Source organism: Chlamydotis macqueenii, chromosome 4, assembly GCF_036417535.1.
Source record: "Chlamydotis macqueenii isolate bChlMac1 chromosome 4, bChlMac1.mat, whole genome shotgun sequence".
Taxonomy (NCBI): Eukaryota; Metazoa; Chordata; class Aves; order Otidiformes; family Otididae; genus Chlamydotis; species Chlamydotis macqueenii.
The window spans coordinates 25,134,718-25,162,198 of NC_141559.1; the positions used below are offsets into that span (position 1 = coordinate 25,134,718).

A 27,481-nucleotide genomic window follows, 5' to 3' on the forward strand; every position below is an offset into this window, starting at 1 on the left:
TCTTCTCAACCACTTCTCTTTCCATGTAAGCACTCCCATTGCCATTCACACAAGAGAATGCGTCTTCATTGCTACTGGTTCCAACTGACCTCTGGAAATGCCTATTTTACAAGTTTATTCTGAATTCAGAACTGATGTGACTACAAAACTCAGCAATTCAAAACCACTAGTAAAAATCACTTTAGAAGAGAAACAAATGACAACTCTCCACACAAGAGAGCATCATGTTTATTGTAATTCAGACCCCTTGGGCTCAATATTCTTACTGCTTACACCAAAGTAAATCAGAACTGATGCAGCAAAGTTACTCAGATGTGTAACTGTTTGGAGCAGAGGTATGAGCCTTGCAATACTCCTTCCCATCATTGGCATACAGACCTGGTAACTAAATGACAATATCCCATACCTTCACGGCAGGATTCTAAAAAACCAAAAAGCAGGATAGTAAGCACACAAATTAATAACATTGGCCACTATTATCCAGCTAATGAATTACAAGGAACACAAATGGTGGGCACTGTAGCAGAGTTTAAAGAAGGTGTCCAATAGTTACAGTAGTAGGCTTTAAAGACAGAGGACTGAGAGATCCCCATTAAATGCATTAAAATGTGATAAGTAATATAGCTGATTTCCAGTTATCTTCCAAAACCTTCTGAAAACAGCATTATGGAGTCAAGATCAGTGGTGAAAATCACTTGAGATTATAAACAACTAAACTACAACTCATTATAAAACAGAGCTTTATAAGTGAATTAGTTCTTAGTAACTAACTGGAGGGGGAGTGTAGTTGTTAGAAAGCCAGTTGCAAGAAAAATTGGTGTCATTTTCCAATACATCCCATGGATTTTATCAGGCAGCACAAACCAGTTACATGGAAGTCAGTTCAAACTGAAGTGGGTTTATGTTTGTCCCACTCCTCCTGTTCTTTTAGAGCAGCAACTGTCTGGACTTCTTTCCTCACACTAAGTCCTATATAATGGACCAAATTTTGTTGCCAGCCACGCTTCTGTGAGGCAAGGATAGCTCCAGCACATGCTTCCTCACAGGGCTGAACGCAGACTCAGGCCCACTGCCTCAGCCCAGAAACAATCCTGTAATGCTCTGAGGGACCAGTGTAGACTTGAAAATTTAATGGAAGAATGTTACCTCTCACTTAACAGACATGACCATCATTAATACCATGTGCTCACAAACAATCCTCCAGCTCACTGAGCCTGAGAAATGCAAGACCCCATTTGGTGCTCACTTATAGACGCAGATACAAGAATCTCTCTGGTGAAGTCCAGGAAGTTACACTCGCCTGAGAGCACTGCTGGGAAGAGGTTTAAAGTGCCCATGAACAGTATTTTAATAAAAAGATTCATTTTTAATTCATTTTCCTGCATTATTTTCCATTCCAGTTTCTCTGCAGTTGTGCTTGTGACCCATTTTCTAGGCAGTTTTCCAGACTTTGTGTGCATATGTATAAAGACCACCACTTGCAATAAAATCCATTAGAAATTACTTATCTCTGAAAAATCACCCACTAGTCTGTTTACCACCCAATGTCCTTTTAGCAGGAGGTGAAGTTAGCAGCAGTGACACTTACAGTGATATTTATAGAGGACTCATTGCTAATACATTGCTCACAGTAATTCTTCCAAGCAGAGATGACAGGGAAGGAGTGGTAAGGACTTCTCTGTTCTGTTTCTATTCGTGTTTTTTTCTAAAGCAGATTTTAACAAAAAAAAAAAAAAAAGAGGGTTGCTCCAGTGTTTCACAAGTTCCCATTCTCTACTGACTTCATCCTTCCTCCTTTTCCCACTCAAACCCCAGCTGCTTCTAGTCTGGCTGCATCAGCAGGCTGGCTGGAGCAAGCTCGCAGGGCTCCCTTTCCAGTCGGTGCTTGAGAAGTCGCATCAGCCCATGGGATTTCTCACCAACAGGAACCTCTTGTCAACAGTCTTGTTCTTTCTCCTCTTCTGCCAACATCTCTGCTGCTTTGTCGTATGTTGTAGGCTGTTCTCCCACTGGAGAAAATGAGCATGTATTAACTGAAAGCCATTTGAGAAACTTCACAATAACTAATCTAAAAGAAAGCTAATGGCAACTTTGAGAGAGGAAAACTATAAAAGGAAAAGCAGAATAGAGTTCAGAAAATTACAAAACCAATTCATGTCAAAAGAACAAAAAAGAGGCAAAGTCAAGAATTTGCTTCAGATTTTAAGATATTACTTGTCCTAGGCAAATTTCATCATTTTCTGTTTTGATATACAAAAACAAGAAAATGCATACCTGTGACAGGAAGAGTATCTGCCTGGTAAAATGAAAACCCCTGCTCCAAAGTCAAAAGAGTTTTTCACTGGCATGGTATAAGAACTTTCTTTAACACGTTAGAAAAGACAGCAGATTATTCACCAGTTTTGTTCTCTAAAATGGTTGAACCACTTTTGCTAAAATTTTCAACTAAGAAAAAAGTTGGACACCTGTCATGAGAGATTTCTCTTCCAATAGTTGCATCTGATAAAACTATAAATGAAAACAGAGCCTCCTAATGGAAAACATCAGGCTTCCTTCACTGAAGGATACAGTTCTACACATGTTCACAACATTAGTCCAACCAAGTAAATATGAGGCATATTTTGTACTGGTGAATGAAGAGACTTCCCAACATATGTCTAAGGACAGGATGGGCAATTTTGAAAATCTTGCAGGATGTCTGCCCATTCGAGTATCCTCAAATGTTTGTCTTTGCAAATTTCTAAATGACTGATGCAAACTCAGTTCTCTAATAACTTCTGTAGTTAGGAGTTATATATGGCAAGTAAGACAAATGGTTAAGGATATTAGTCTTTCTCCATCATTTCTCACCGTCTCATTAATTAGGAAATTCAGTTGCCATCCACAAGGCAGCATTTCCTAAAATTCAGAGTGGTCCAGCTGGTAACCTGTGGGCCATGGAAGCCCATCGTGTGCTTCTGTGCTGCCTGCTGCCTTTGCACCAGGGATGGGAGGCACATCTCCTTCATTCATCCCATTTTGTTTAAGCACCAAACACTCCCCAAGCAGTTTAACACAAAAAGCAGAATTGCAGTTGCTGCCACAGGGCAAAAGGTTTCTGGGGAGATCTGTTAGTTATCCTGCCTGAATGATGAAGGAGTGTCAAAGCACATCTTTCCATGGATATACATTCCCCATCAGTACGATGGCTGTAACTCACTTGCTATGAAGCAAACCTGTGAAGTTCTATTAAATGTAACAATATGGTATTATTACTATCATGAGAAGCATCAGGCTTCTTATGAATGTGGAAGCACCTTTGTAGTGTAATTTCTCATGAATAATCTGCAAAGTGAAGAAGTGAAGTCTCTTCACAGCAATACAAACATGGCTTCTGCTGTGCACAGCAGCTGTAAACAGCCCAGAACTATAATTTTGATTTCTCTGTCTCCTCTATCAGCTGCTGCTGCTGCTGGTACAAAGGTGAGGAGAGATCTAATAAGGACAGAAATCCTACTCACCATATTCTGAAGGACAAGCAGGATGAGGATCTGTTGTCTCACACTCAATTAGATCAATTGTTTTAGTCTCCAGAGAACTGTTACACTCCTTAACAACCGCAAACTGCAAATACATACAATATGGACAAAATATACAAAGCTCAAGTTAATATCAAACGAACTGGTTTTCTAAAACCCAAGAGGCAACTAGAAGGACCACACACTCCAACCACAGCAAGGGGAAAAAGTCTTCCTGGCTTCTGGGATGACCCTTCCCCTGCAGATTATTAAACACTTGAGTTGATGACAGCCCTGGTCTTTCTTTGGAAAGTGTCCAGTCCCGGTCTAGTAAAGAACTACCCATTCTCTTGCCTTGCAAATCAACCTTTCCAGATGCAAGAAAATCAACCCTCTCCATAGTACTGAGGGACACTTTTAAAGTATTACAGAGACCCACAGCCAGACAGCAGAAAATCCTGGCAAACACAGGGAAGGAAGTGAGCCTCCTTTTCCGGCTCTCAGCACCACCTAGGGTGTGCGATTCCATCATCCCTCAGTGACAGTGGAAGGGACACCTTGGAAGCAGAAGATGGAAGCCTCTAGGGGAACATGTTGCAAAGATCAGAGCAAAAACGGGAAAAACAGGGGTAGAGGAAAGCAATGTGAAGCACTGTGCTGAAATGGTAGAGGGGGAAAGAGGGAAACCCAGTAAAAGGGAGATGTTTAAAGAGTAGAGACAGGGACAAAGAGAAAATATCTCTAAATAAGATGTTCCAATAGAAGGACTGACAGATTCTGTGGTCCGAGTGGAGAATTGGTAGATCTACGTGGATCGATCACAGATGTAGCAGGTGTGGTTGTTTAGGCATCAGTTCATTTACATAAAATCTGTAGGCTTACAGCTGCTAACCCACATGAGACAGAACCCCTGAAGAGATTCAGCTACACACAGTTCTGCAAAATATCTTTGGCTGTGCAAAGCAGTACACTTACTGGATGAAAATTCTCAGGATACCATCAAAATCCAGGCACGTGTGGAAGTTTACCAAGGCTTACACATCCCTACAACAAACCTAACCTGGCTTATAGAATTCTAATACAAATGTGAAAAAATATCCAGGCATACCCTCAGCTAAATGTAGCCTCACCCAGCAGAACAGAGGGGAAAACTGAATGAAATTTAGACAACTTATAGGTATAGTTTCAGTATCACAATACCTAGCATTTGATGTATGTGATAGCATAAAAGCTCGTTATCCTCTACGTTAACCTAGATGGGCAAGAACAAGAAACTCTTTGTGCTCCCTCTCCCCAGTCTCACAAATAAGCAGTAGCACTGTGGGCTACAAAAGGAGTGAATTTTGTGAGCTCTTTACTGCATACACATCATCCAGCCCTCATACAAAGTGCTTCATTAGGATTATTAATGCTGTGTAGATTGACAGCACCCCAAAAACCTATTCCAGTACCTACACCAGTCCCTGGTGTAGTACAATCTCTTTTTTTACATTAAGCTCCCCAATAATCCTCTTTAAGTGAACAGGAGAAATTTGCCTGGCAAATCTACAGTTTCTAACCTGAGTGCATGCATGCACGAAGCCCCAGTAAACTTAATACTCTGTGGCTACATCAGCACAGAGAAAATCGCATGCATGAAACCACAGGACTCCATTACTGTGCAAGCAACAATAATTAGCAAAGGGTCAGTGATTTCCTCTTCCAGTCTGCAACAAGACATTTGCAATAAATTACTTTATTAATGTATTTGATGTCTCCCAGTGCAAAAATGCATGGTGAAATTTAACACAAGTGTGTAATAGATGAGTAGGTTGGATTTGGTTTTGCTGATTCAGTCCATTGCTTAGCTGTTTAATTACTCCTGTATTCAGCAAAAATGTCACTGACTACTAGCATTAACTGTGAGGACAACAGCAGGTGGGGACAGAGCTGATGAGCTGCAGGCTTCCTAAAGCATTTCTCCCAGGCAACGAGCTGTTCTCAGTCCCAACAAATGTTTCTGATTTTCCCAGCCTCAGATATTTCGCAAGCTGTGGGTTTTGTCTCTGCTGTGAACAGATGACATCGTCACGATTCAGCACTTTTGCTGTCCAGTACCTGGAGGAACAAAGTGTTGGTAATAAAAGGTCCATAAAGTATGCAGTTGACCAGCTAAGGAACAGTATTTCATAACCAAGGTCACGTTAATTCAGTACTCCAAACATATATTTGATAGTGTGTTTCAGTGGCCACCTGCTCACAAATCCTGCCAGACACTCAGTCTAAACCATTTGTGAGGCCTTCTTTGGATTGATTAAGAATCCTTGGATTTGCACTACAAATATTCCAACATACTCAACCCCTTGAACAGACTTCCTAGTAGAACAAATTCATGTCTTTCTGGACTCGAAGATTTGAAGCAGAGTCAAACTTTTTGTGACCGTGACTACTGTGCACATGATTCTTGTACCTTTCCAGCTATGGCTGACTGTGGAAGGCTTCCAAAGCTTTCAGTAATACCGATACTAGAAAGACTGTGCAGTTAGACCAGCAAAAAGATATGTGCTTCACTAGACTTTATTGCCAATCCCATACAAGTATAAACTCTTCCAATAGTCTTTTCCACTAGCGTAACTGTGCTTGTTTTGAAGACCATATGCTGCTTAGCTAATCTGATGCTACCTGGACAAGCATGGTGATACCTGCACTACAACAGCTTATTCAGAGCTGAATGATATGTGTGTGTGGACTGGCTCTCAGGGTAAGTCATGCCATTCTGAGAAAGGCGTCTCAGGCTGGGCAGAGAAGGAGCCACAGATGCCAATTATGTCACTTTTGCCAACTTCAAGTTTCAGTTGCTATCACCCAGCAGTGTAATGCCATTTTAATGCTAGTGAGAATCAGGTCCTTAAATCAGATCTTATGGGGCCAAATTCTCTCATGCAACTTCAAGAATGACAACAGAAACAGGCCAGTACAACCAGGTCATGATGTCATTTCTACCTACACCAGTGCAAAATTTGTATTTTATATTCCCTCCCAAATTGCCTGATAACATCTTGCTTTCCTTTACAAGGCAGCAGCCTCTAATATAAAGACATTTAATTTCAGCAACCGCTAAAATAAAGTTCAACATCTCATGTAGCACACACACTTGACTTCCAAGGAGCCTTTTTTACGGAGGGCATACATTCCTGTGAAAATAACTCTGTGATATGCCATGTCATCACATCGCCATTTCCTTAATTTAGAACACAGTTCCCCAACTGTTGTGTTCAAAGCTAACAATAACACTGGCTAATGGTTGCAATACATCCAGGCAGCTGTGAACTTTGAGGGATAACAATGAGGTAAGATGAACTAGGGTTCACAGCAAAGCACTTGATGACTCTAGCAGTTATTTAATATATTTAAGATGTGAATTATTTGATGGATAATCTCAAATGGATCCCTAACACTCTTTGATCCTTTCTGCTTTCCTCTTCACTCCACATTAATACAGTTACCCGAGACTTGTTGCTAGTAGGTGTCACATTCTCATCGTTATCGTGGCTGCTGGCATCTCTTATCCCTTCTGCATAGAGATTCTTCTTATACAGGTTTTGACTTCTGCAACAGAACAAAAGCTGAAACAAATTATTTTGCTTTGGGAGGAACATATGCTGCTTCACGTCATGCGTTATTCTATAGGTAGATACAGAAGGGACATGTATTTTGTTTTCTTTCACTGGTTTGAAAGGGTATATGACTGTCAATTACTGCACTGTGGTTAAAACAAACAGCTTGACAGAAACAGAAGTCAGTAAGAAGTGAACAAATGTTTGTTCTAATGTCCTAACTGTAAAGGGTCATTAATTTAAAAAAAAAACAACAATAGGTCTCATAATTTTAACTACCTGCTTCCATTTTCTTGTATTATTCTCTTTATGATACATTCCTCTTATAGAAATTTAGGTTTTAGCCAATACAATAAACAGCCTTTGCGGGTGAAGCTCAGAAATAAAAATCTGACTGTATTTTTGTACACCGTTGATAGTTACAATTATGAAAGTTGCTTCTGCATTCATCTGCATCATTCATGAAAAACAACAATATAAGAAATTTCTATGAAATAAACTGAAAGCCTCAAAAAGCTTTTTTTTCCAGGAAAAAGCATGACCAACAGGCTCAAGGGGAAAAAAAAGCCAAGAGTACAACCTGGAGCTGGAAGAGGATACAAATAATCAGCTCTAAGTGGCTAGTTCCATAAATTCAAAGCCTGTTATTTTTTGCAGTCAAACAGCAAACACTTGTAAGGCATTATTAAAAGCCTATATAGGTCCCAACATAGAAAATGTGATCATAAGAAAAAGAGCTTATTTACACTGCTTGATATCCAAGTACGTTTTTACTGACTTTACATACAGGTTTTTTCTCCTCCTAGACACCAGCTAACAAAATCAATGTTACACTCTTCAAATTCTGGAAGTCTCAAGTTATAACATCCTTTTACTTGATCTATTTTAAATGAAATTTAATAGACATGTACCAAAGAAAACAGGAATTTTCCTTTTATTTCTACATCACTTTCATATACTAACTGGGAAAGTGCATCTGCCATGATTATCATATCCTGCTCCCTTCATGAAAAGATAATGTAAATAAAATCTACTTTTTGCTAGGAACAAGAAAGATTTATCTCCACCATGGATTTTTCTCCCCAGATTCTCTATAACATGTTTCTGTGTTTTCAAATTTTTTTTAAAAAAGTAACTGTCTCCAGTAGAGGATAAGACTGGGACTACTATTACAAAATCAAATAGATGTCAGATCTGAGGGTATATCCACAGAGCAGAATGCCTGAGAAAAAAAAGCCAAATTAGTCCATTTTGACTTTTTCTGACACTGTGGCAAGGCTGCTGTTTATGTTTTGTCACTTAGATGTGCCCATTCTGCACTGCAGCTCACAGTGCTGGCAAAACTCAAGCCCATTATTCAAGAGTTATAAAATCCATTACACAGAGGCACGATCCTCAGCTGGATGCCCTGCTCAAAAGGATCACTAATTCTACATCTTACTTTACAGCGTCTAGAGCAACAGATTCCAGATGGACTCAGAGGGCATGGAAGTCTTTGTGTGTGATGGAGAACAACCAGGCAAGGCAGTGCAATCTGATTGACTGAGCATGGGCAGGAGGCCAAGAATTCCTCAATCTTAATCCCAGTCCTACGGTTGACTTTTGCATGGCCTTGGTCAATTGAGGTGGAGGGAATGTGGGTGTTAAATCTGTAATTCAGATTTTTGTTGTTGTTTTTGTTATTGGAAAAGTTCTGTTTCCTTGGGAAGCAAGGAAGACAGGAAACTTGGCATAATATACAGTCAGACTACATAAACCTAACATTAAGAATAACACAGTGCTCTTCAGCAGACTACAGTCATTGAACAAACCAACACAATACTTTGGTATTTTTGGCCTCCAGTTCACACATTTTTCAAATTGGCAGGTGTAGATCTCCAACTTCATTTTCTCCAATTAAAAGGAGATAGGTGTCTCCATTTTACAGGGGAAGGAACAGAACTATTACAGACTTGATTGGTATGTTTCAAAATACAGCAGATTATGTGAAAAAGCAGTATAGTAATTTCAGCCCAAATACTGGTTTCCAGACTCCACTTAAATAGGAATTTTAGGTCAGTGGTTTCATTTTGATCTAGTTAGACCAGTAACAGCTGCAGTACAAATTCAGTCAAGTATGTAATTGAAAATTTGTTGTTGAGGTAAATAGTTATATTGCTCAAAAGCATTTGGCAAGAAAGAAAGGTAAATTAGAGAGAAATCACAAAAAAAAAAAAAAGAAATTAAGGGAAGAGAAATAGTCTTCACAACTTAAAACCAGCCATATTCTGGCTATTTTTTCATGATAGTTTATATGATATATATGGGAAATATAAAAATCTCACGATTTGTCTATTCTGTGTGTATCATTCCACTGATTAGTTTCTGAATCCCAGGTCATGAGAACAAACCAGGCTGCCCTTAACTTTCATTCTGGAGCTGTACCCTTAGTTAATAGAAAATAGGAAGCATGACAGCTTCTCTACTTTTATAGATTAAATATGCTAGGAATCATTAAATAAGAATGGAAAATATTAGCTTCCATAGTTAACTTATTTTGTATCTTAACTTTTTATGCCTAGGAGAGTCTAATTTTAAAATTAACCTAAGCCACAAAGAAAACACCTGCACGTGGCGGGCAGGTCGGCATACAGCAGGAGACTCTTGATTTTGCTGCTGTCTGGCTTTTTGTTTGTTTACTTTAAAATATAACTATGCATTTAAACAAGAGCCTCTGAGAACATATATCTGCCAAGGTCATGGCCAAAAGACTCTAACTTATTAAATGATGACTACTTTCCAGTCCAAGGGACATAGATGACATTTAATTTCACATCAGACTGGGTTCTTAAATAGTGACTGTACAGATTCTTTTTGCCATGAGAAGAATCCCGAACCTGCGCAATTCTTTACAGCCATGGAAAATGCTAGGGAGTACTTTTACAATAGATGTGCCTTAGGCTCCCTCATTTTACTCTTTCTACTGCCAGGAAAGCTGCTTTCATATTCATTGCTGGTAGCATCACTGTGGAAGTTTGTTATTGGAAGGTTAGCATGCTGTTTTTCTCAACAGCAATGAAACTTTCAGGTACCACTCTACACTGAAAGGGAAGCAAAACCAAACTAACGGACTAGCTAGCAGAAAAGAGCCAAGCCCTACCATAAGAGTTTCAGACTTCTAGAGCTCTTAAGGAAAACCAAGGAAGAAATAAATAGCATGCTCCTGAACTCTCTCTTCAATATAAATTATTGCTCCTCTTCAAAACTAATAAGGTCTGTTTTTCTTCCCCCCAGACACATGTCACTCACTAACACCAACGTGCATACTGCAGACAAGGGACATGCTGGAACTTTCTGAATTATTCATAGATCCAATTACTGAAAAGCAAAAGAGCAGGAAGCACAATATGACGATATCCACCAGCTGAGGAAGAGTCCGTGTTCTCCTCCATGAGCTCCCTGTGAAAGTCAGCAGGAGCTCGGTCCCTCTGCTGCACACTCACAGCATGTGTTTGGAAGCACTACCTGTGGCAGTAGGCGGCCAGGGACCCCAGCAGCAGCAGGAGGACCAGCACCGCCACACACACAGTGATGGTGATGTTCTGCATCTTCACCCGCTCAGCCTGCTGCTGCTCCCACCACTCCAGATCGCTGAACTGGCACCGCTCCCCAACGTAGCCGGTCACACAGCTGCCAAAAGGAAGTGAGCATGCTTTGTAAGTGATGGCAGAGGAAAAACCCCAGATCATTGTTTCAGTCACCTTGTATATTGATTTACCATCAGCAACCACTACGGAAATATCTGGTTGAATTTAGTAGTGGTGACGACAAAATTACTCTAAAGGAATGGCTGTCGAAGCCTGTAGAATTCAATATTAAAAGACTTTTTTTTCACCGTAGAGCTATAGAATGAGATTATAATTTCCAGATCCTAATAGGTAAAGAATAGAAAAAATAATTTTCTCAAATCCTGCTGCATGATTAGTATTTTCCTAAGATTTTCTATTTAACTGTTTCCAGTAGCAAGCTCTCCTTACTTTGTAATAAGCAATATAGGACTTACTCATGTTTTCAGAGTGATTTGGTTAAGGGAATCAAATTTTAACCTGAATTCTTACTTTAAAAAGAAGATGTATGAAAACATTTTTTAAAATGTCATTTGGATTAGAAATATCTTTGTAATTTGGTTTTAATAGAAGTTTCTTTTGCTGGCAGGTTTTGTTTATTTGGTTTTTTCAACCACTGTAAAACTCAACATAGAAATATCTTATCAGTGCATTAAATCCCCCAACCGAAATTACTAGAAAGTGAGAAATATATCAAAAAGAATCTCAGCCTAGTTTTACTGTCCAAGATGAGAGGCATAAAAAAGGAAATAATATACATAAAAAATGAAAAGTCTACTCAATTCATAACAATATCTCAGGAACATAGGCTCAAATCCTTCTCATAATTCTTATCAGTCTAGTTTTACGCAAGAAGCAAGATTTGACCTGCAGCAGCTTTTACCTAATGTCCTGAAAACGTTATATCAGCATTCATTATTAAATCAGGCACAAGCACTCTCATTCTGTCACAAATTAGAATGCACATATGTTGAAAGGCAGAAAAATGCTATTTTTTTAAATGTAAGATCACCATAAATTCCAAACAAGCTAGAAGATCTACTTTCTAGTGTAAGAGCTTTCATTAATTAAAATACAAATCACATCTGGTATGTGATTTTTGCTAGATAACATTTTTCCAGACTTCGTTCTGGTGTTTAAGATGTTACAGCCTACACGAGTGAATGCTGCCATCTAGTGAGAACTCAGCAATGCGAGAATCCAGCAAGGGCCACAGGCAAACCCTGACTCCCAAGAACACGGCTAAGCACGGCTGCTTCTTAATTTTTTAAACTGCTTCCACTTCCGGCACTGAAGAATATGTACACTTGGATCCTTATTACGCACTAACACCTAATAAATAAAGGGAAAAAAAAGATGTGATCTGATTTGAAATTTCTGCAGTTGTAGGCCCTTCAGTTTCAATAGGAGAAACTCAAGGAGGTGGAAAAAGATAGTTTTCAATGCCTCTAAAATTTACACTAAAAACTCATAACAAACACGAGGGATGACCACGAGTCCACCTCTTGTAATGGCTTTGCCCAAGGGCTTTGCTGAGCTTAAGAAATCCACAGCACAAAGCATCCACTTCATTCCCATGTATGTACATGAGACACATTCTTTTCATATTCCTGCAGGTACAGAGGTCTGTAGGCAGGGGAGATCACTCATATTTAAAAATAAGAAGGCCTAGGATTTGACAGTGCTTGCAGGAATGGCCTTGTACAGAGGTTCCTGCAGTGCAGTACGAAGAAGATCTGGGGGAACAGTGGGTCAAAGAAACTCTTCAGCACAAAGCTTGCTCTCCTCACTCCAGGCTCGTATCAGGGTCACCCACGTTACTAAGACACAGAGGGAGATTTATGTACTACAGAACAGCATCCATCACCTGCACAGGTCCTCACTAGGGGAGGAAGCAGGCATTAGATTTGTCCCACTGCAGACACTTTTATGCTTAATTTTGAAGAAAGATGTAGCACAAATTCAAATATAATCAAGTTACACAACTAAACTCCACCACTAGCGGTTTTGAAGAAATGATTACCCCATGGCATCAGGCTGTCACATTGATCAGGCCAAGGCTGAATTCTGGAAATATGAGATTCTTTTCACTTTTATCGGTAGCTGCATCTGGGGAACTGGAGTTAGGCTTCATAAAAATATTAACAGGAGGAAGGAAGTCTAATTTTTGAGGTCTCATTTCTACTCTCCCTGTTTTTAAGAGGACCCTCATGTCCTTTCATGACCATGACCCTTTCAGCTAGGGACCAAGACTCTTGAAACTGTAAGGGAAGATGCTGATGCCAGAGTTCTCCCTGGTCCCAATCAGAGAAGACAAGACAGAACTGTCCTTTTCCACCCCAGAGAGTGCTACACACGAACAGCAAGGCCAACGGGGAGATACAAGTCAGCACAATACGTACAGGAGAGACAGTAAGCACCTCTTATAAAGCCATGAGCACTAAGTCATTTAACAACTTTCCTCACATTTCCAAACCAAAGAATAAAGTGCTTAGGGAACAAATCCAACTCTACTATTAATTGCAATGGGTGTGAATGGAGTGACCACTTACAGAAACTTACAGCGATCACTTACAGAAAAGAGCAGAGTCTAATGACAGTTGCTAGCATGAATGATGAGCAGATAATTTCTGTGCAAACAGTTCACTGTCTGCACTCAGCTGAGGCCTGAGGATACCATTCATCAGCACAGACAATACAAATTTCTGTACCTACTTGCAGGCGTAGTCTTGCAGATCAGAAACATAATTGCACACTCCACCATGGAGGCAATATGACTCATAGGAAGGTGGGCATCCTACAGAATCACTTTGCATGGGATGCGTAGAGTATTCGTTGCTGACAACAGTGGGGGACACTGTAGATGCTGAAACACAGGATTTCACAAAGACATCTCAAACTTTTGGCTGCACTGGCAGTGTGATCTTACAAAAGAGTTTCAGAACTTCAAGACAGGAAAGTAGATTAAAACCTCCAGTTTTGACCAATTACTTGTGTTTTACATATTTGCTTATGTTGCTTAACTAATTTAAGCACACAGAACTTTAAATCAAAATACTAAGTATGCGTGATTCTAGATTTGCAATGAAAGACCCACAGACGTTGGCTGTGGTCTGTCTGTTTAGATGTGTGAGTATAGCTCAGAAGATGCACTGGCTGTCTAGCTACTTACACTTAAATTATTTTTGCAACTTCTGCAGCTTTAGGATATGGTAAATCTCTGCCATGCATAAAGCACCAGAGTCAGATGTACAGATGAAGGGTGACTATATTTCATGCACTTGTATCTCAGAGTGAGAAGTTTTCACATATATGTTGTCGTTCTTGTACAGATTATTTCTACTCTGCTGCCATCCAGTTGATTCCATCTGTGTATGGCTGCAGATCCCATTTTTTTATTGTTTCAGGCTAGCTCAGGTACAGGTAACAGCATCACTGGGGAAGCGGGGATTGACCTAATTCTTCAAGGGGTTCTGTAGCCTGCTTTGAATTGCACACACAGTCACCTACACAGATCTCCAAACTAGCTAGTTTTAAAGATAGCTCTAATAGCTCTGCACAGCATGACCTACAGTGCAGATGCGTACTTACAGAAATAGGAGCGCTTGCTTGCCTACTTTGATGCTACAGCAAATCTATGTCAGAAACAAACATCTACATGGCAAAGAGATTCTAGCTGCATGGCTTAGCACAAACACTCTCATACATTTATGGGATCAGTTTTATGACTCACACCACTTTTATTGCAACATGACCTTCAATGACATTTGTTTTTTTAAATTTCATTTGCAGGAGAACTACCATGGCAAAGAGCCTGAATGGAAAGGGATGAGTGATTTTTGTGAATCCCAGGTGTGACTGCATTCTGCAAAGAAAATTTCAGCTTGCTAAAAGAGCTTATTAGGCAAAGAACTAAAACAGTGTGTTAACACATGTGAAGACATGGGATCAGATTTACAGCTGAGGGACCCAGAAGGCATTACTTCCAAGTCATGCATCATTTAAAATCATCATTTCCTGAGTGACATCTGAAACTACTGAAAGCTTAAGTAACTGAAAAGGGAGTGAGGATCCTGATAGGTATTCTACTTTAAAAAGCCATAATTTACTTCTGTTTTTCTGCAGAAACAGATCTGTGACAATCACACAGTGTATCTCCATCATCAGACAGTCATTTGATCTGGAGTAAAATTCACCCTGATGAAGGGTGCTGGAACAGAGTAAGACGATGAGTCACTCAGTCCCACATTTTCAGAGAATGCTGCTGTCACACTGAGGCAGTGAAATGGGAGTCAGACAGTCACTAGTGCTGACCCTTCAGCAGCTCCCTTTGTTAAATTGGTAACTAGATTTTCTAAAAGAGTTTCAGTAGCCCTTTTGAAAAATTAGCCACTGGATCTGAAAGACTAGCTTATTCTGAAGAATTAAATGAGACTTAAATTATGTGCTAGCCTTCTGCAGAAAGAAAGAACGCATAGAGATTTTGAAAAAATGACAGACTGAAATCACCTCCAAAAATTTTATATCCAAGGAGCATTTACTTCTGTTGTTGATTGTAAAGGCCATTAGACAGATCTGTCATTACATTTCAACAGTAAAAATTAGCATTGAACCTTAATGTAGATATTTCCAGATTAAACCCGGATCTGGTCTCCTTAGCCCACGTCAAAACAGCCTCCTAAAGCAATGCTAAATGGATCCACCAGCTGCCCAGTATGTTACTGTACAGGGCTTCTTTAATTCTCAAGCATAACAATTTATCCAAGAGCATGGTTCTTAGTTAAGGGCCACTTGATTTTAATTGCTCATTCCATTTACTCACTGCAACCGATGCCAGTTCCAGAAGCACCATCTGCACATGAGCAAGTGAAGTTTCCTTCTGTATTTGTGCAGGTTATGTTCTCTCTACAGGTGTGGGACCCCATCTTGCACTCATCAATATCTGTCACCCAAATAGTCTGCAGTTAGAAGAACGAAATGCCTCAGAGCATCGGTTTAAAAGGGCAGCAGTTGCAGCATTGCAGTCTCCTGGCAGTGGGGAAGAACACCAAAGACCTTCCCTTTCCAAATATACCTTCATGGAAAATGTAACAGAAAAGCAACCTCAAAGGTGGAAACTTTGAAAGGGTTCACATACCAGAGCTTGGGAGCCTCTGGTTCATTTTACGAACTGTCAGCAGAACACGCGTGCCAGATCTACTATGGGGAAACAAAATCAGAGATTTACCATCCCAGTTTGTGTGAAATCATTGCTTAAACCACTGGGACTTTTTCTACAGTAAAATTAACAGGATCTGGCCCAAAACAGTATAGAAAATTCAGAGCCCTTTTAAAAGCAAAAACACAGGAACAAAACTGTTGTTGCGTATTCCAAGAAATGTGGTTTCGACAGCACAACAAGAACTGATCTTGTATCGTCTCTGGATGTGCTGACACATTTCTGCACTCTGTGCAAGCATGCAGGTGTCTAAAACCGAAGTACAAAATAACTTCCCAGTTTCTGTTTTTTATAGTACATTTCAAGTCATCAAACACAAAATTAGTTTCCATTCTGTTTACATCATAACAACATTGTATCATTTAAAAAACACTGTGAAAACATATCTTACCATATTCCAGACTTAAAGACTTCAGGAAGAGAATGGACTGTTTTTCAATAATAGTGGTAGGTACCACAGCCATTCTAGCTGAGCAACCACAGCACAGGCTGCCTGGGGACATGCCTTGTGGGTGGTGCTGGGACAGCAAGAGGAGCTGGTCACTTCTGTCTACACTTCCAAGCATCCTCAAAGACATGAGCTCTGGATCTCTGACCACTGTAGGCAGAATGCCTTCTTGAATCTCCTGCCTCTGATACTTTCTGCACCCTGCCCATAATAATTATATTGTTCTTAATTTTTCAGTCATCCTTCTCTGTGTCAAAGAACCAAAGTCTGGTAAAGACTATGTAAGAATTGTGTCAAATTTAATGAGTTTTGATTTAGGCTATAAAGGAGAAAGGAAGAAGAAAAGGACAAAAGAGAATCCAAGATTCTCATAAAGCTCTGAGCAAACTGTGTGCTAGTCAAATACTGGGGGTAAAAGCTTCCTGTTCCTCCATATTTACTGCTAAAATGGATTAAAAAATTAAGAAATGTAAGGAATGAACTAAAGACCTGGCATTAGAGCTGGGTGGGAAAATCAGTGGATCTGATTATTAACAAGATTCTAAATGTACTCAAGTTGTCAGTGTCAACACCTTGAACCTCATGCCTATTAAACAGACCTGGAATTATTTGATTTTACCGGATTTTTCAAAAAGAACCAGAACAGGTCATTTGACAGCTTCACAGCCTGATGCAAGGTTAGCCCAAATCATAAGACATATCTCTTGGTCATTCATCCTGCCCCAGCCTTCCAGACACAGCACAGCCCTCACACGTGCCCATACCATAGCAATGGACTCCATCTCCAGTGTAGCCCTCCAGGCATTTACAGACGTAGCCTCCTTCTGTATTGATACAGGCTGACACACTTCGATTACAGTGGTCCATATTTACAGCACACTCATCAACATCTGTGAGACAAAACAAGGAGATGGGACACATGGCTCACAAAACCATCAGGTAAATCAATAAAAAGAAATGTCTACATCATGAATCATCCTCAGACTATGCTGTCACTTTTAATTTGTGCATATGAAGCAAGTGGGAAGAGAAGGGCTTTCTGGTCTTTTCTTGGTGTGAAATTAGATGGGGATGTTCTAAAGAGCCCAAGACAGTAAACCAACTACTTTCAACTGGAGACTTAGAGGTTCAACAAATCTTGCTTAAAAAAAAAACCCAAGCCTGTTTGGAGGGAATGACCCTATTCAAAAATTTTGTTTTGAGAAAGAACATATAAGCTTAAAAAAAGAGTACCACAATGAAAAATGTACACTCATTTCACCTTCCAATTTTTTTTTCTTTTCCATGGCAACATAGACTCCTGTGAGTCTCCATGCTTAGCCATCAAATGGTAAATTGTTGTGTTTCATTAGAAACACAACAATTCTTCCTTTCTTAGCCTTTATGAGACAACAAAGTGCTTCCATTTACGTTGCATGCAACTCCAAAAACTTAAAGATCACTCTGAGCAATGTGTTGTCTCAATGTTAGAGTCTCTTTCTAGTGCTAGGAAGAAACAAGTGCAGCACTTTTATATAAAACATTACATTCAGGAATACAAATTTTTAAGAGATTCCTTAATACATACTTCTAAATTACCATCAACTATCATGTCTATGGACTGAGCTTTTATAATTAGGTAATTTTTACAAATAAATACGTTATGCCTTTATTCCCATTATCCTCCTTATTGCTTGTTAATATTAATAGTTTTAACACTCATGACTCGGGAAAATAAGGCATGTGATAATTAGCCCTTTCATCTCACATGCTCTCTGCTCATCATCGCTTTCAAAACAAGCAATACCGTTGACCTTTCTGTGATGGCTCACGCAGCAGAGCTGCCAATGTGAGAAAAGATAGATTTCCTTTCTCTCCTCCAATCTACAGTTTTCCAGAAGGTTGTATTAATGTTTTTTATTACCATAGCACGATTTCCCCCTCCTGGTAAATCCTTTCAAACACTGGCACATAGAACCATCTTCCAGCAAAACACATTCTGCATTGACATCACATTCTAGTGCAGTGCAGTCATCTTGATCTATAGCACAAACAAAACAAAACAAAAAAACCCCACATAGATGCATTTGAACAGATCAAGAAGGTATTGTGTATAAAAAAAAAACATCCACCAACCAGCTAACAAAAAATTAACAGGAAAACCAGAACATACAGTCAAAGTTTGAAACACAGCTCTGTAGGGTTAACAATGACAAGCCAATACAATCATTAGGGCTGTTGTCTTTGTCTAGATGAAGTGTCATTTAGTACCAGGATTTCTCAATATTGTGTACAAAACCTATTGTTCAATTTAATGATCTAGTGTCATTGAACACACATAGAATTCAATGGTTTTACTGCAGTTTTGTTCAGAGGAACTGAATATACTTGTAAAACCTAAGGGAGAGACTTTCACAAGTGTTCCAAATCAGAAATGTTTGTTCACTAGACCTGGATAATATTATGAAGTTTTGTTGACATAGTGAAGGAACATGTAGGCAAATAAACAAAAAAGTTGTCCTGCCTGACATAATTGCATAGACCCAACTTTTTGTAAGAGGGTTAAGAGCATGAATGCCACCAGTCTTGACACCAAGCCTTTTTCCTTTAAGGCCTATGATTTCTTTCTCTTCTATAAACCTGTTCAGAGCCTCACACTAAATAGAAGGAAGACAATCACCAGACTCTACCTGATACCATGATTTCAGCCATGAAAACGTTGATTTTCTTCTTTTCCCCGCTGTCCACATCCTTGGATATCCCACTGCTTTTTGTGTTCTGAAGCAAGGTCTCTGGTGTTGACATTGGCACTGCCTCCTTGTTCACAGAGATACTTCCTGAAAAAGACAAGAAAAAAGTGACACACACTATTTCAATTTACTGAACTAAGTTTCTGATTTTCTATCACTTGTCTACTTTCCAAATAATAATGTCAGTTTCCTTTTAAAATAAATATCAGTATCCTTCCAGACTAACCTGTTCTCGGCCTCAAATTATTCCTGAAACCACTCACTGGTGGATTTTCTCAAATACAGAAGACCAGGAATGCAATTCATTGCTCACAATACCTGTCAGCACTGCACACATCTCTCTTACTGCTAACAGACCAAGGGAAAAATTACAACCATCAGATAACATGCTACTGTCCCAGTACAACACTCCGGTGTTTTCATTCTTCAGAGAAACCATCATTCATTTTGTAGAGCATGGTGAATGTTTTCCAGTGCTATCTGTCAGGATCTTCAAGGGTTTGGGGACGGTCTTTTTTGAAACTGGAGGATTGTACCTGCTGTTTTGTTGGAAGCATGGAGAGAACGACAGGATTTTTCATCTTGAGTTTTCCCAAATCCTGGGTGGCACATGCAATGGGCAACTCCAAAGTTGTTCTCACAGATCTGATCACAACCTCCATTCTCATAAAGGCAAGGATTTGCCCCTAAAGCAGAAAAACAGGCAACTTAACAAGCTGCTTCTTCAGTCAACATCTCCTTGTAGCTGTGCAGAGTTAAAGCACTTGGAAAATGATTAAGGACTGACAAAAAAATAGAATATCTTTTTTTTTTAATTAAAAATAGATGCATATAGTAAAGCATAGATATTATCACCTAGTCTCTGCCAGGGAGCAGATTCACATACTCTCTATCTAATAAATGCATCACTTAAAAAAAAAATTATTTTACTATTTCTCCTTTAATATTTAGACTCCTAACATTCTATAAAAGAACATTACAAGGTCATAGGGAACCTGTGATTACCTTCTCTCAATCCTGGTTTATTGAATCTTTTTTCTGCTTACAGGGACATTGTTCCTAACAGAAAATCAAATTATTTGATCCAAAACTAATACATCTTACAAAACCTTCCTCTGTGTCATTTGTTATTATTTGTGCCTGTGAGGGGTGCTAATAAACTAGGATAAATAGGAATTAGAAGACTATGGTAGCCTCGTGGCAATTGATCGGCGTCTTGGGCAGGATCATAAATATACAAAATCTGTTAGCATTCCTGGGACACATGCCTGGGTGATGCTTTCAATAATTGCCAGTCTGACTATGCAAGGCCTTTTAAAGACCCTGTTTCTGAGAAGATAATCCTCTCCCCAGGGACATCTATTCTACTGATATTAGTGAATAAGAGGAGGCTGGAAGGAAATGACTGCTTGATTTTTGCAGTATACCTGGTTTCGCCAAAGGATGAACTACAACCATTGATGAGGGTCTCAGCATGCTGCCTCGAAGACGTACCCTATTTTGGCCGGTCTTCTTGTCCACTCTCATTAGCGATGGCCTAGCCCAGTCAGAAAACCAAAGGTGATCCTCAAACACTGCTACATCAAAAGGGTGGCCTACAAAGAAATTAGATTTCTCATTTCCACATCTGTAGATCATACACAAGAGACCATGTAAATAAAAGCAGGATCTGCAGACAAATCTACTTACAACACAGTGGTATAGCAATAGCCACTTCTCAACTTTGATGTCTCATGGGGAGGGATAACTGTCCATAAATGAAGGGCTATGGGCACATGTTGCCTATGCTCTTAGCAGAGGAGGCTAAGACACTTGCCTGCCTCAGTACAGACTCTGTACTGCTGGTGACCTCCAACAAGATCAAGTTTACAAGATGCTTCTACCTCAGACATCATCATTTTTTGAAGCAGGATTGAGTCTAGCCTTTCAGAAGTAAAGTGCCTCCCTCCTCTACCAGTAAGTGGCCCAGCACAGAGCTGCTGAGGGACACAGCTTCTTTGGCAGTCTTCACATAACAGGGAGGAGAGCAGCTCATGGCACGTGTCATCCTGCATAAGTGTACCCACACAGGACAGCCTGGGAGTTACAGACACTATAGCCACTGACTCATGGTAGGACCCCAAAGCCAGTGTGTGGTGTCTGCAAGTGCCAAAAGTACACACCAGTGCAAAATCATGGTCCACACGTGGACCATGTACAGGCATGCACCAGCCTGTTCAACACAGTGCAAAATTCAAGAGGGGAATACATTGTCCTCACTTCAGCCAACTAGCAGCAGTAGGCTGTCACTAGTTAGTGTCTGCTAGCCGTCTAACTGACAGTAACAGCTAACACAAACCACAGGATGCAATAGATCATTCAGGTAGCTTCCTCTCCTCTCACTGATTACAACAGGAAGCTAGACATCAGCTTAGATCAGGCACCTAACACTTACATGACTAACAGTAAGAGAGAAATTCCACCCCAAGATCAGAGTACAGAAATTTTCCCTTGGTAGCACAACATTATCTGTGCTAGGAAAACTCAGATCCCCAGTTTGACTTCAGAGAGAAGGTCAGCAATTCAGAACCCAAAGGACACTTTCATATAGAAGAGCAAACATACTTATAAAGATTTTTGCAAAATGATTCTGACTCTTTTTAATTTCTGTCATGATAGAAAATTGTCATTAGTCCACATGGGATTATGCATTATTTCTATATATTTAGAAATCTCCTGCTTTCAAATAGCCTTTGGGCAAGTTTTTTGCAACGGAAGGTGAGAACCCATACTGTTCCTCCATGGATGTCCACCTGATTTCAGAGTGGGTGCCTCCTGGCTGAAGCAGGTTTTCTTTGTCTCAGCTCTTACAATCTGAATATGCACCTCACTTTGTACCACTGCAGTCTGAGCCCCTCTGAAAGGTATATTTTGTAGACATGTGATTTTATGATCTACGTTTTTTGGTTTTGATGTAGATCTCAATCAGGTGATGTTTAATTTCATTAATGAACACGGGATCCCGAAAGGAATTAGTTTAAAAAATAAAAAATAAATGAAAAAAAAAACCAAAACAAAGTCAAGTGGATGAAATAACAGATAAATTAAATTCTTGGAGAAGGAGTATGTGTTGGTGTATCTTAAATATACATCACAAATAAACTGAAAAAAACCCACTCCTAAGACATCATTTAAGTGCTCTGAAGTGTTAAGCTGAAGAGCATATTCTTATTTTGTTAGCATTTCACTGCCTTCACTGAGCCGTGTTTAATGACTGGGCATAGTTCTTAGTTTTTCTTTCCACTAAATTTGAGCAACTAGCCTAAGATCTAGATACTGTCACCATCCAAATATTTACTTACAATTTTAGGATTTATGGCTTGCACTGTCAACAAACAACACCCTGCTTTGACCAGCAATTCCTTAACCTCTTAACTTATAAATACATTAAGGATTAAATATAGAAGTGTAGAGTCATCAATGGAGATAGTAGAAACAGTAAAAAAAAAGAATAATTACAAGAACCCTTTCCACAACAGTGCAAATCCAACCGATTGCATAAACAAAAGGAATGGTTGTATTGTTCACTGCCTTGGGCAGGTGCTTACAGGCTATTTTGCTTACATGTGGTTTTACTTACAGCTGAAAATGGGGTTAGCAGAAGAGTAGAAATAATTTTACCTATTTAAACGCAGCTATACTGCATGAATTCTCAGTACAGGAGCACTAGAGGGAGCTGCTGGAATAAAAATCGATGTTACAGCACAACACCTATGAAGAGGTGCCACCTCCCTGTCCTCCAGTGTACAGTTGCCCAAGAACAGAAGCTGAATTCTGGTCTCACTAGCAGCGTTAGCAAAACATCAAGATATCAAGTCTCTCTGCGTCTCTAAGACCCCTGCAAGTCTGTGCTTCTTTCTATACAGGTGATAACATCCTTTTCTCCCACCTCCAAACAGCCGTATCTGCTCCAAGCCTATCTCCTTTCCCATAACCTGTGTTTCTCCAGCTCTCCTGTTTTATCCTCATAAGACACTGTCTCATTCCTCGTGGAGAGACAAAGTGAAACTTTCAACAGGGTTCAAGGTTCTCCTTTCCAGATTGGTAGTGAGGTGGAGTGTACAGCATGCACAGCAGAGGAAAAGGGGAATGCTGGAAAGTCACTCTGCTCGGGGCTTTCAATGTCTTATAACTGGAGAACACTGCTCTCTCTGAGATCTCACTCTGCTCACCTTCAAACAAGTGGGAGAGCATCTGGCTTAAGAGATGAACGCAGGCCTTCCCAAACTAGAACAGCAGCTGCTTAACAGGGTAACCGTAAAGTCTTTACCCATCATAGTCGTGGTAGTGAGCCACAAGTCTTCATTCTGCCCATGTTTTGTATGCACACCTACAAAATGGTCCCCAGAGGGATATTACACACAAAGGGAATTGTCTTCTCCAGAAACTAATTTGCCATGTACGAGATTCCTAAACACATGGTTTACTTTAGATGTGGTATAACATCAGTTCCTCATTGCTAATAATTCTGTTCTCTTGCTCCAAGAACAGCACAGTTATGTGTCAAACAATAGAAATCTCAGCCGTAACAACTACCAGTGTATGGCATAAATAATTTTTCCATTCAGTGTCTATTGTATATTTAGAATCATTCCAGCTCTTAACACTGTAGATGCAGGTTCTTTGCTCAAGGACATTAACGGCCAAGATCAGTTCTCTTCCAGCTTACATCAATATAGTTCACTGGTGCAATAAACACAGCAAAACCTGAATTACACTAAGTAGCCATGCAAGGAAGAAGCAAACAACATTTTAAACTTTTTCCTTTTCATTTTTCTGTGAAGGCAGAGAAGTTCTTTGTACAATGCAAAGTGGCTGATTAGTAAAAGCAGAGTGTTAGAAAGGTGTTCTTTTGCTTAAATGAGTAAATAAAAGTCAACTGGGTAACAGAATAAAGAACTAAGTGATGCCATTAACCTCAACACAGAGTTGCATAGGATATACAGCACAGTCACTAGTTGGTAATTTATATGCATATATGCAGATATACATGCACACTGACAAGCAGCAGTAGGTAATTATCAACCCCAAAGCCTCACCTACATCATTCTGTGCAAGAATTTGGCGACCAGAACCATCCAGGTTTGTGCTCTCAACCACCAACCTCTTAGCATCACACCAGTACACCTTGTCAGCTAAGTAGTCAAGAGCTATTCCACTGGGCCACACCAGACCAGTGCTGGCTATAACCTGGCGATCGATGCCTTCTAATGAAGAGCTGTCAATCCGGGGATTGACCCCCATATCAGTCCAGAATAATCTCCTTTAGAAAAGAAAATGCACACAGAAAGTCAGTAAGTAAATGTTTGTCCTCCTCTCTGTGGAGTTTTTTCAAAGCAGAAAGATCAGATCAGAGCAATACAGGCCTGAGACACGTGAGGAAAAAGTGCACACTTCAAGCAAATATATTGCTGTTGATCTTTTCACGCTTGCCATAAGACTCCAGGTGATTACACTGGGACTTATGCAGAACCCCCACTCTGTTCATTGGCACAAACCCTTTGAAAAATAACTTCTGTCTATGCTAACTTCCTACCCTTCATATCTGCTTTTCATGTTTTCTACCAGACTGAAGATAGCAGTTTAGCAAACCCAGACAACAGAAGATGATGCACTAGCCAGCCCCTTGTCTAAACATGGGTGTAACAATGCACAAATGGAACCAAAATTACCCACCACCCGTGGAAAGCAAGCAGGAGTCTTTAGGTTATTTTGTTTTTAAAAAACAAACCAGTATCAGGCCCAGTCTCTTTTCTTTTTTTAATAAAAATCATTATTCTTAGGGTCTGCATCTAGAGTCCTGAGTGTTACTCTCTGAGTGCTTACTGTTTTTCAATGAACAGACAATGCTAGATAGCAGTTCAAAACGGGGATAGCCAAAACCACAAATTACTTCTGAAGTTTGGACTCCAGTCTTCCCAGGCATCAGCTGCCTCTCAGGTTTACAGAAATAACCCACAGATTTGCTGAACAGTTTGGCTGTACCCAATGCAGGGATCAGTATTTTCAACAGCCTTAATTGTGCCTCAGATCCCTCTTTAATACTGACTTTACAATTATGGACATTCTATAATGTCTGTTCCTCGTTTCACCATTAACTCTCTAATAAGGAAGGTTTTAGTGATGTTTCCTCCTCCCTTTCCCCTTGTAGCCTTTGCTTCTACCAATAATTCTAATATACAATCTCCCTGAACCTACCTGTTCTTAAAAGTTTTCCTGCAAAATGTCTCTATCACGTTCAACCTCTACCAATTCTTTCAGGTCTTTTATGTCCACAGTGAAGCTAACAAAACACCCTCCCCAATTTAGCTTCATTCCTTCATTCATCAATACTTACTTATAGCAGGATATGAGCATTAGGAAAAAAAAAAAAAAGAAGAAGAAGAAATCAATATATTTTAAACCATCCTACTACAAGCATATTGACTGAAATGCACAGGGTTTTGCCATTGATTAAAATGGCCAAAATTTCATCAAGAGTTTAAACATCCAAAACTCCTGTGATCATCACAGCACTACATAAGAAGATACAAGGTACATTTAAATCAACAAATCTCCACAACAGTAGATTTGGTTTAGTTTCCTCAGAAACTGAAACATGGCCAAAAAAGTCCTTTATAAGCACCCATGGTTAAAAGTGACTACTTTCTTCACACTAACAGATACGGAACCATCAACAATTTTAGCGTGGTGCTTACAGCCATCAGGGTGACTTCAGTTGTTCGTGCTTTTCTTTAGCTTAAACTGTGTACAATATCTTTATGGCTTCTGGTATTTTTTTTTAAATCTATATGAGAAATGAAAACATCCCAACTCACAAAAGATACCCAGCAATAAAGCATTGCAGTTCACACAGCTCTGCAAGGCAATGACTATCCTAACGTGAGACTAATGCACTTTTTGACTGCCAAAAGGGCAAGGCTGGCATGCTCATTTTTTAAAAGCCTCCCCAGGTATTACACAATTAACTGCATTTATCACTCCTTACTTAGCAAATGGATGAATGGCAATCCCTCGGGGCTGGGATATATCCTCCCAGATGATCATTTTTCTTTGCATTCCTTTCAGATTGCTCCTTTCGATGCATGCCTTCCTGCAACACACACACACAGCACTGTTAGGTCCTCTCTGCTATCTTTTTAATTACCTTCTCAGGCAGAACGTGCTAAGTTTTTGCATTGCTTTAGTTCAATACTAAATTGTAAGACATAACTTTACAATGACAGGAAATAATCCTGCTGATGTGAGGGGTCTAGTTGCTTTATCAAGAAGTAATTCATGTTACAGCCTCATTATCTGGCATGATGATAAAATACCTGCAGCTCTGCAGGACACATGAAGTTCTCCTTTTTTGGGCAAATAATAAGTTGGAAGTATGATTGCTAATAGATAAATTTTAACTTTAAAGGGAGTCAGGAGGAAAATAAGCTCCTAACTGAATAGCATTATCAAATGTATAAAGAATTTTTTTTAAAAAGTACTTTTACATAGCATTTTTCATCCAGCAATCGCCAAATATTTCACGTATTATATCTATTTTACAGCAAAGACTGAAGCTAAAGTCCTTATGATCACTCATAAATCTATGGCAGAGTCAAGTACAGAATATACACTGCCAGTCTCCCAATCTGACTTGTTTTCTAGAAAACTGTACTTACTGCTACAAACTTCACCTTGCCAAACAGTATCAACCTCTACCTGAAAGCAAGCCTACAGCCTTCCATGCCTATCTGAACCTGCAAAGAAAGGCCACACAAAATTGGAAGAGGAAATATTTTCGTGCAAATGTGGAATACAAACAGGTAAATGCAGTGAGTAAGAAGGAAGTGGCAGATACAAATTCACAGCTTCACCCCTGACTCATCTTACAGACACGAGCACCACAATTTCCCATTTCACAAGAAACACTGGCATATTTGTACAGCAGCACAATCATGTAGACAAGATTGTACCTAATAGGAAGGAAGTGGACTGGCAGTGTATTTAAAAGGAAGAAGACGGATTATTTGGGCATTCAAAACTGCTTTTTATTGGCTAATAAATTATGGGTCATACTGAAACATCATGACGGCTCTTCAAGGAGTCTTCATTATGTGCTCTGATCTGACACTGCCTTTTCACCAAAGGTCCATTTTGTTTCTCTATGCATGTAAGGTTAGGTATCAGCTGATATGTGAAGTCATATTGTCTGCCAGTGATCATTCCTCTTTTATCAGAGATAATTGACAAAGACTCTCCGTTAGCTTAAAGGGGCATGAGTCTAGCTGTCAACAATGCTCTCTTCTGCCCAAGATGTACCTGGTACAGTAATACTCCTTATTGGTTTTTTGTATATATATATAAAGATAT

General features: G+C 39.6%; 1 protein-coding gene across 2 annotated transcripts in view; it reads right to left on the reverse strand.

Moving 5' to 3' along the window:
• Positions 1–208: 208 nt before the first annotated feature.
• The window catches only part of EGF (epidermal growth factor), a 65,030-nt gene continuing 37,757 nt past the window's right edge, over positions 209–27,481 (reverse strand). For both annotated transcript variants that reach the window (XM_086747600.1, XM_086747601.1), the window contains 13 exons: positions 26,121–26,225; positions 24,172–24,395; positions 20,521–20,688; positions 19,630–19,779; positions 19,034–19,180; positions 18,268–18,384; positions 17,129–17,254; positions 15,521–15,640; positions 13,414–13,564; positions 10,598–10,762; positions 6,983–7,085; positions 3,501–3,603; positions 209–2,009 (listed from right to left, as the gene is read on the reverse strand). In XM_086747600.1, coding sequence (XP_086603726.1) covers positions 1,936–2,009; positions 3,501–3,603; positions 6,983–7,085; positions 10,598–10,762; positions 13,414–13,564; positions 15,521–15,640; positions 17,129–17,254; positions 18,268–18,384; positions 19,034–19,180; positions 19,630–19,779; positions 20,521–20,688; positions 24,172–24,395; positions 26,121–26,225 — 1,753 coding nt within the window. In that variant the 3' untranslated portion in view covers positions 209–1,935. The remainder of the gene's footprint in view (positions 2,010–3,500; positions 3,604–6,982; positions 7,086–10,597; positions 10,763–13,413; positions 13,565–15,520; positions 15,641–17,128; positions 17,255–18,267; positions 18,385–19,033; positions 19,181–19,629; positions 19,780–20,520; positions 20,689–24,171; positions 24,396–26,120; positions 26,226–27,481) is intronic.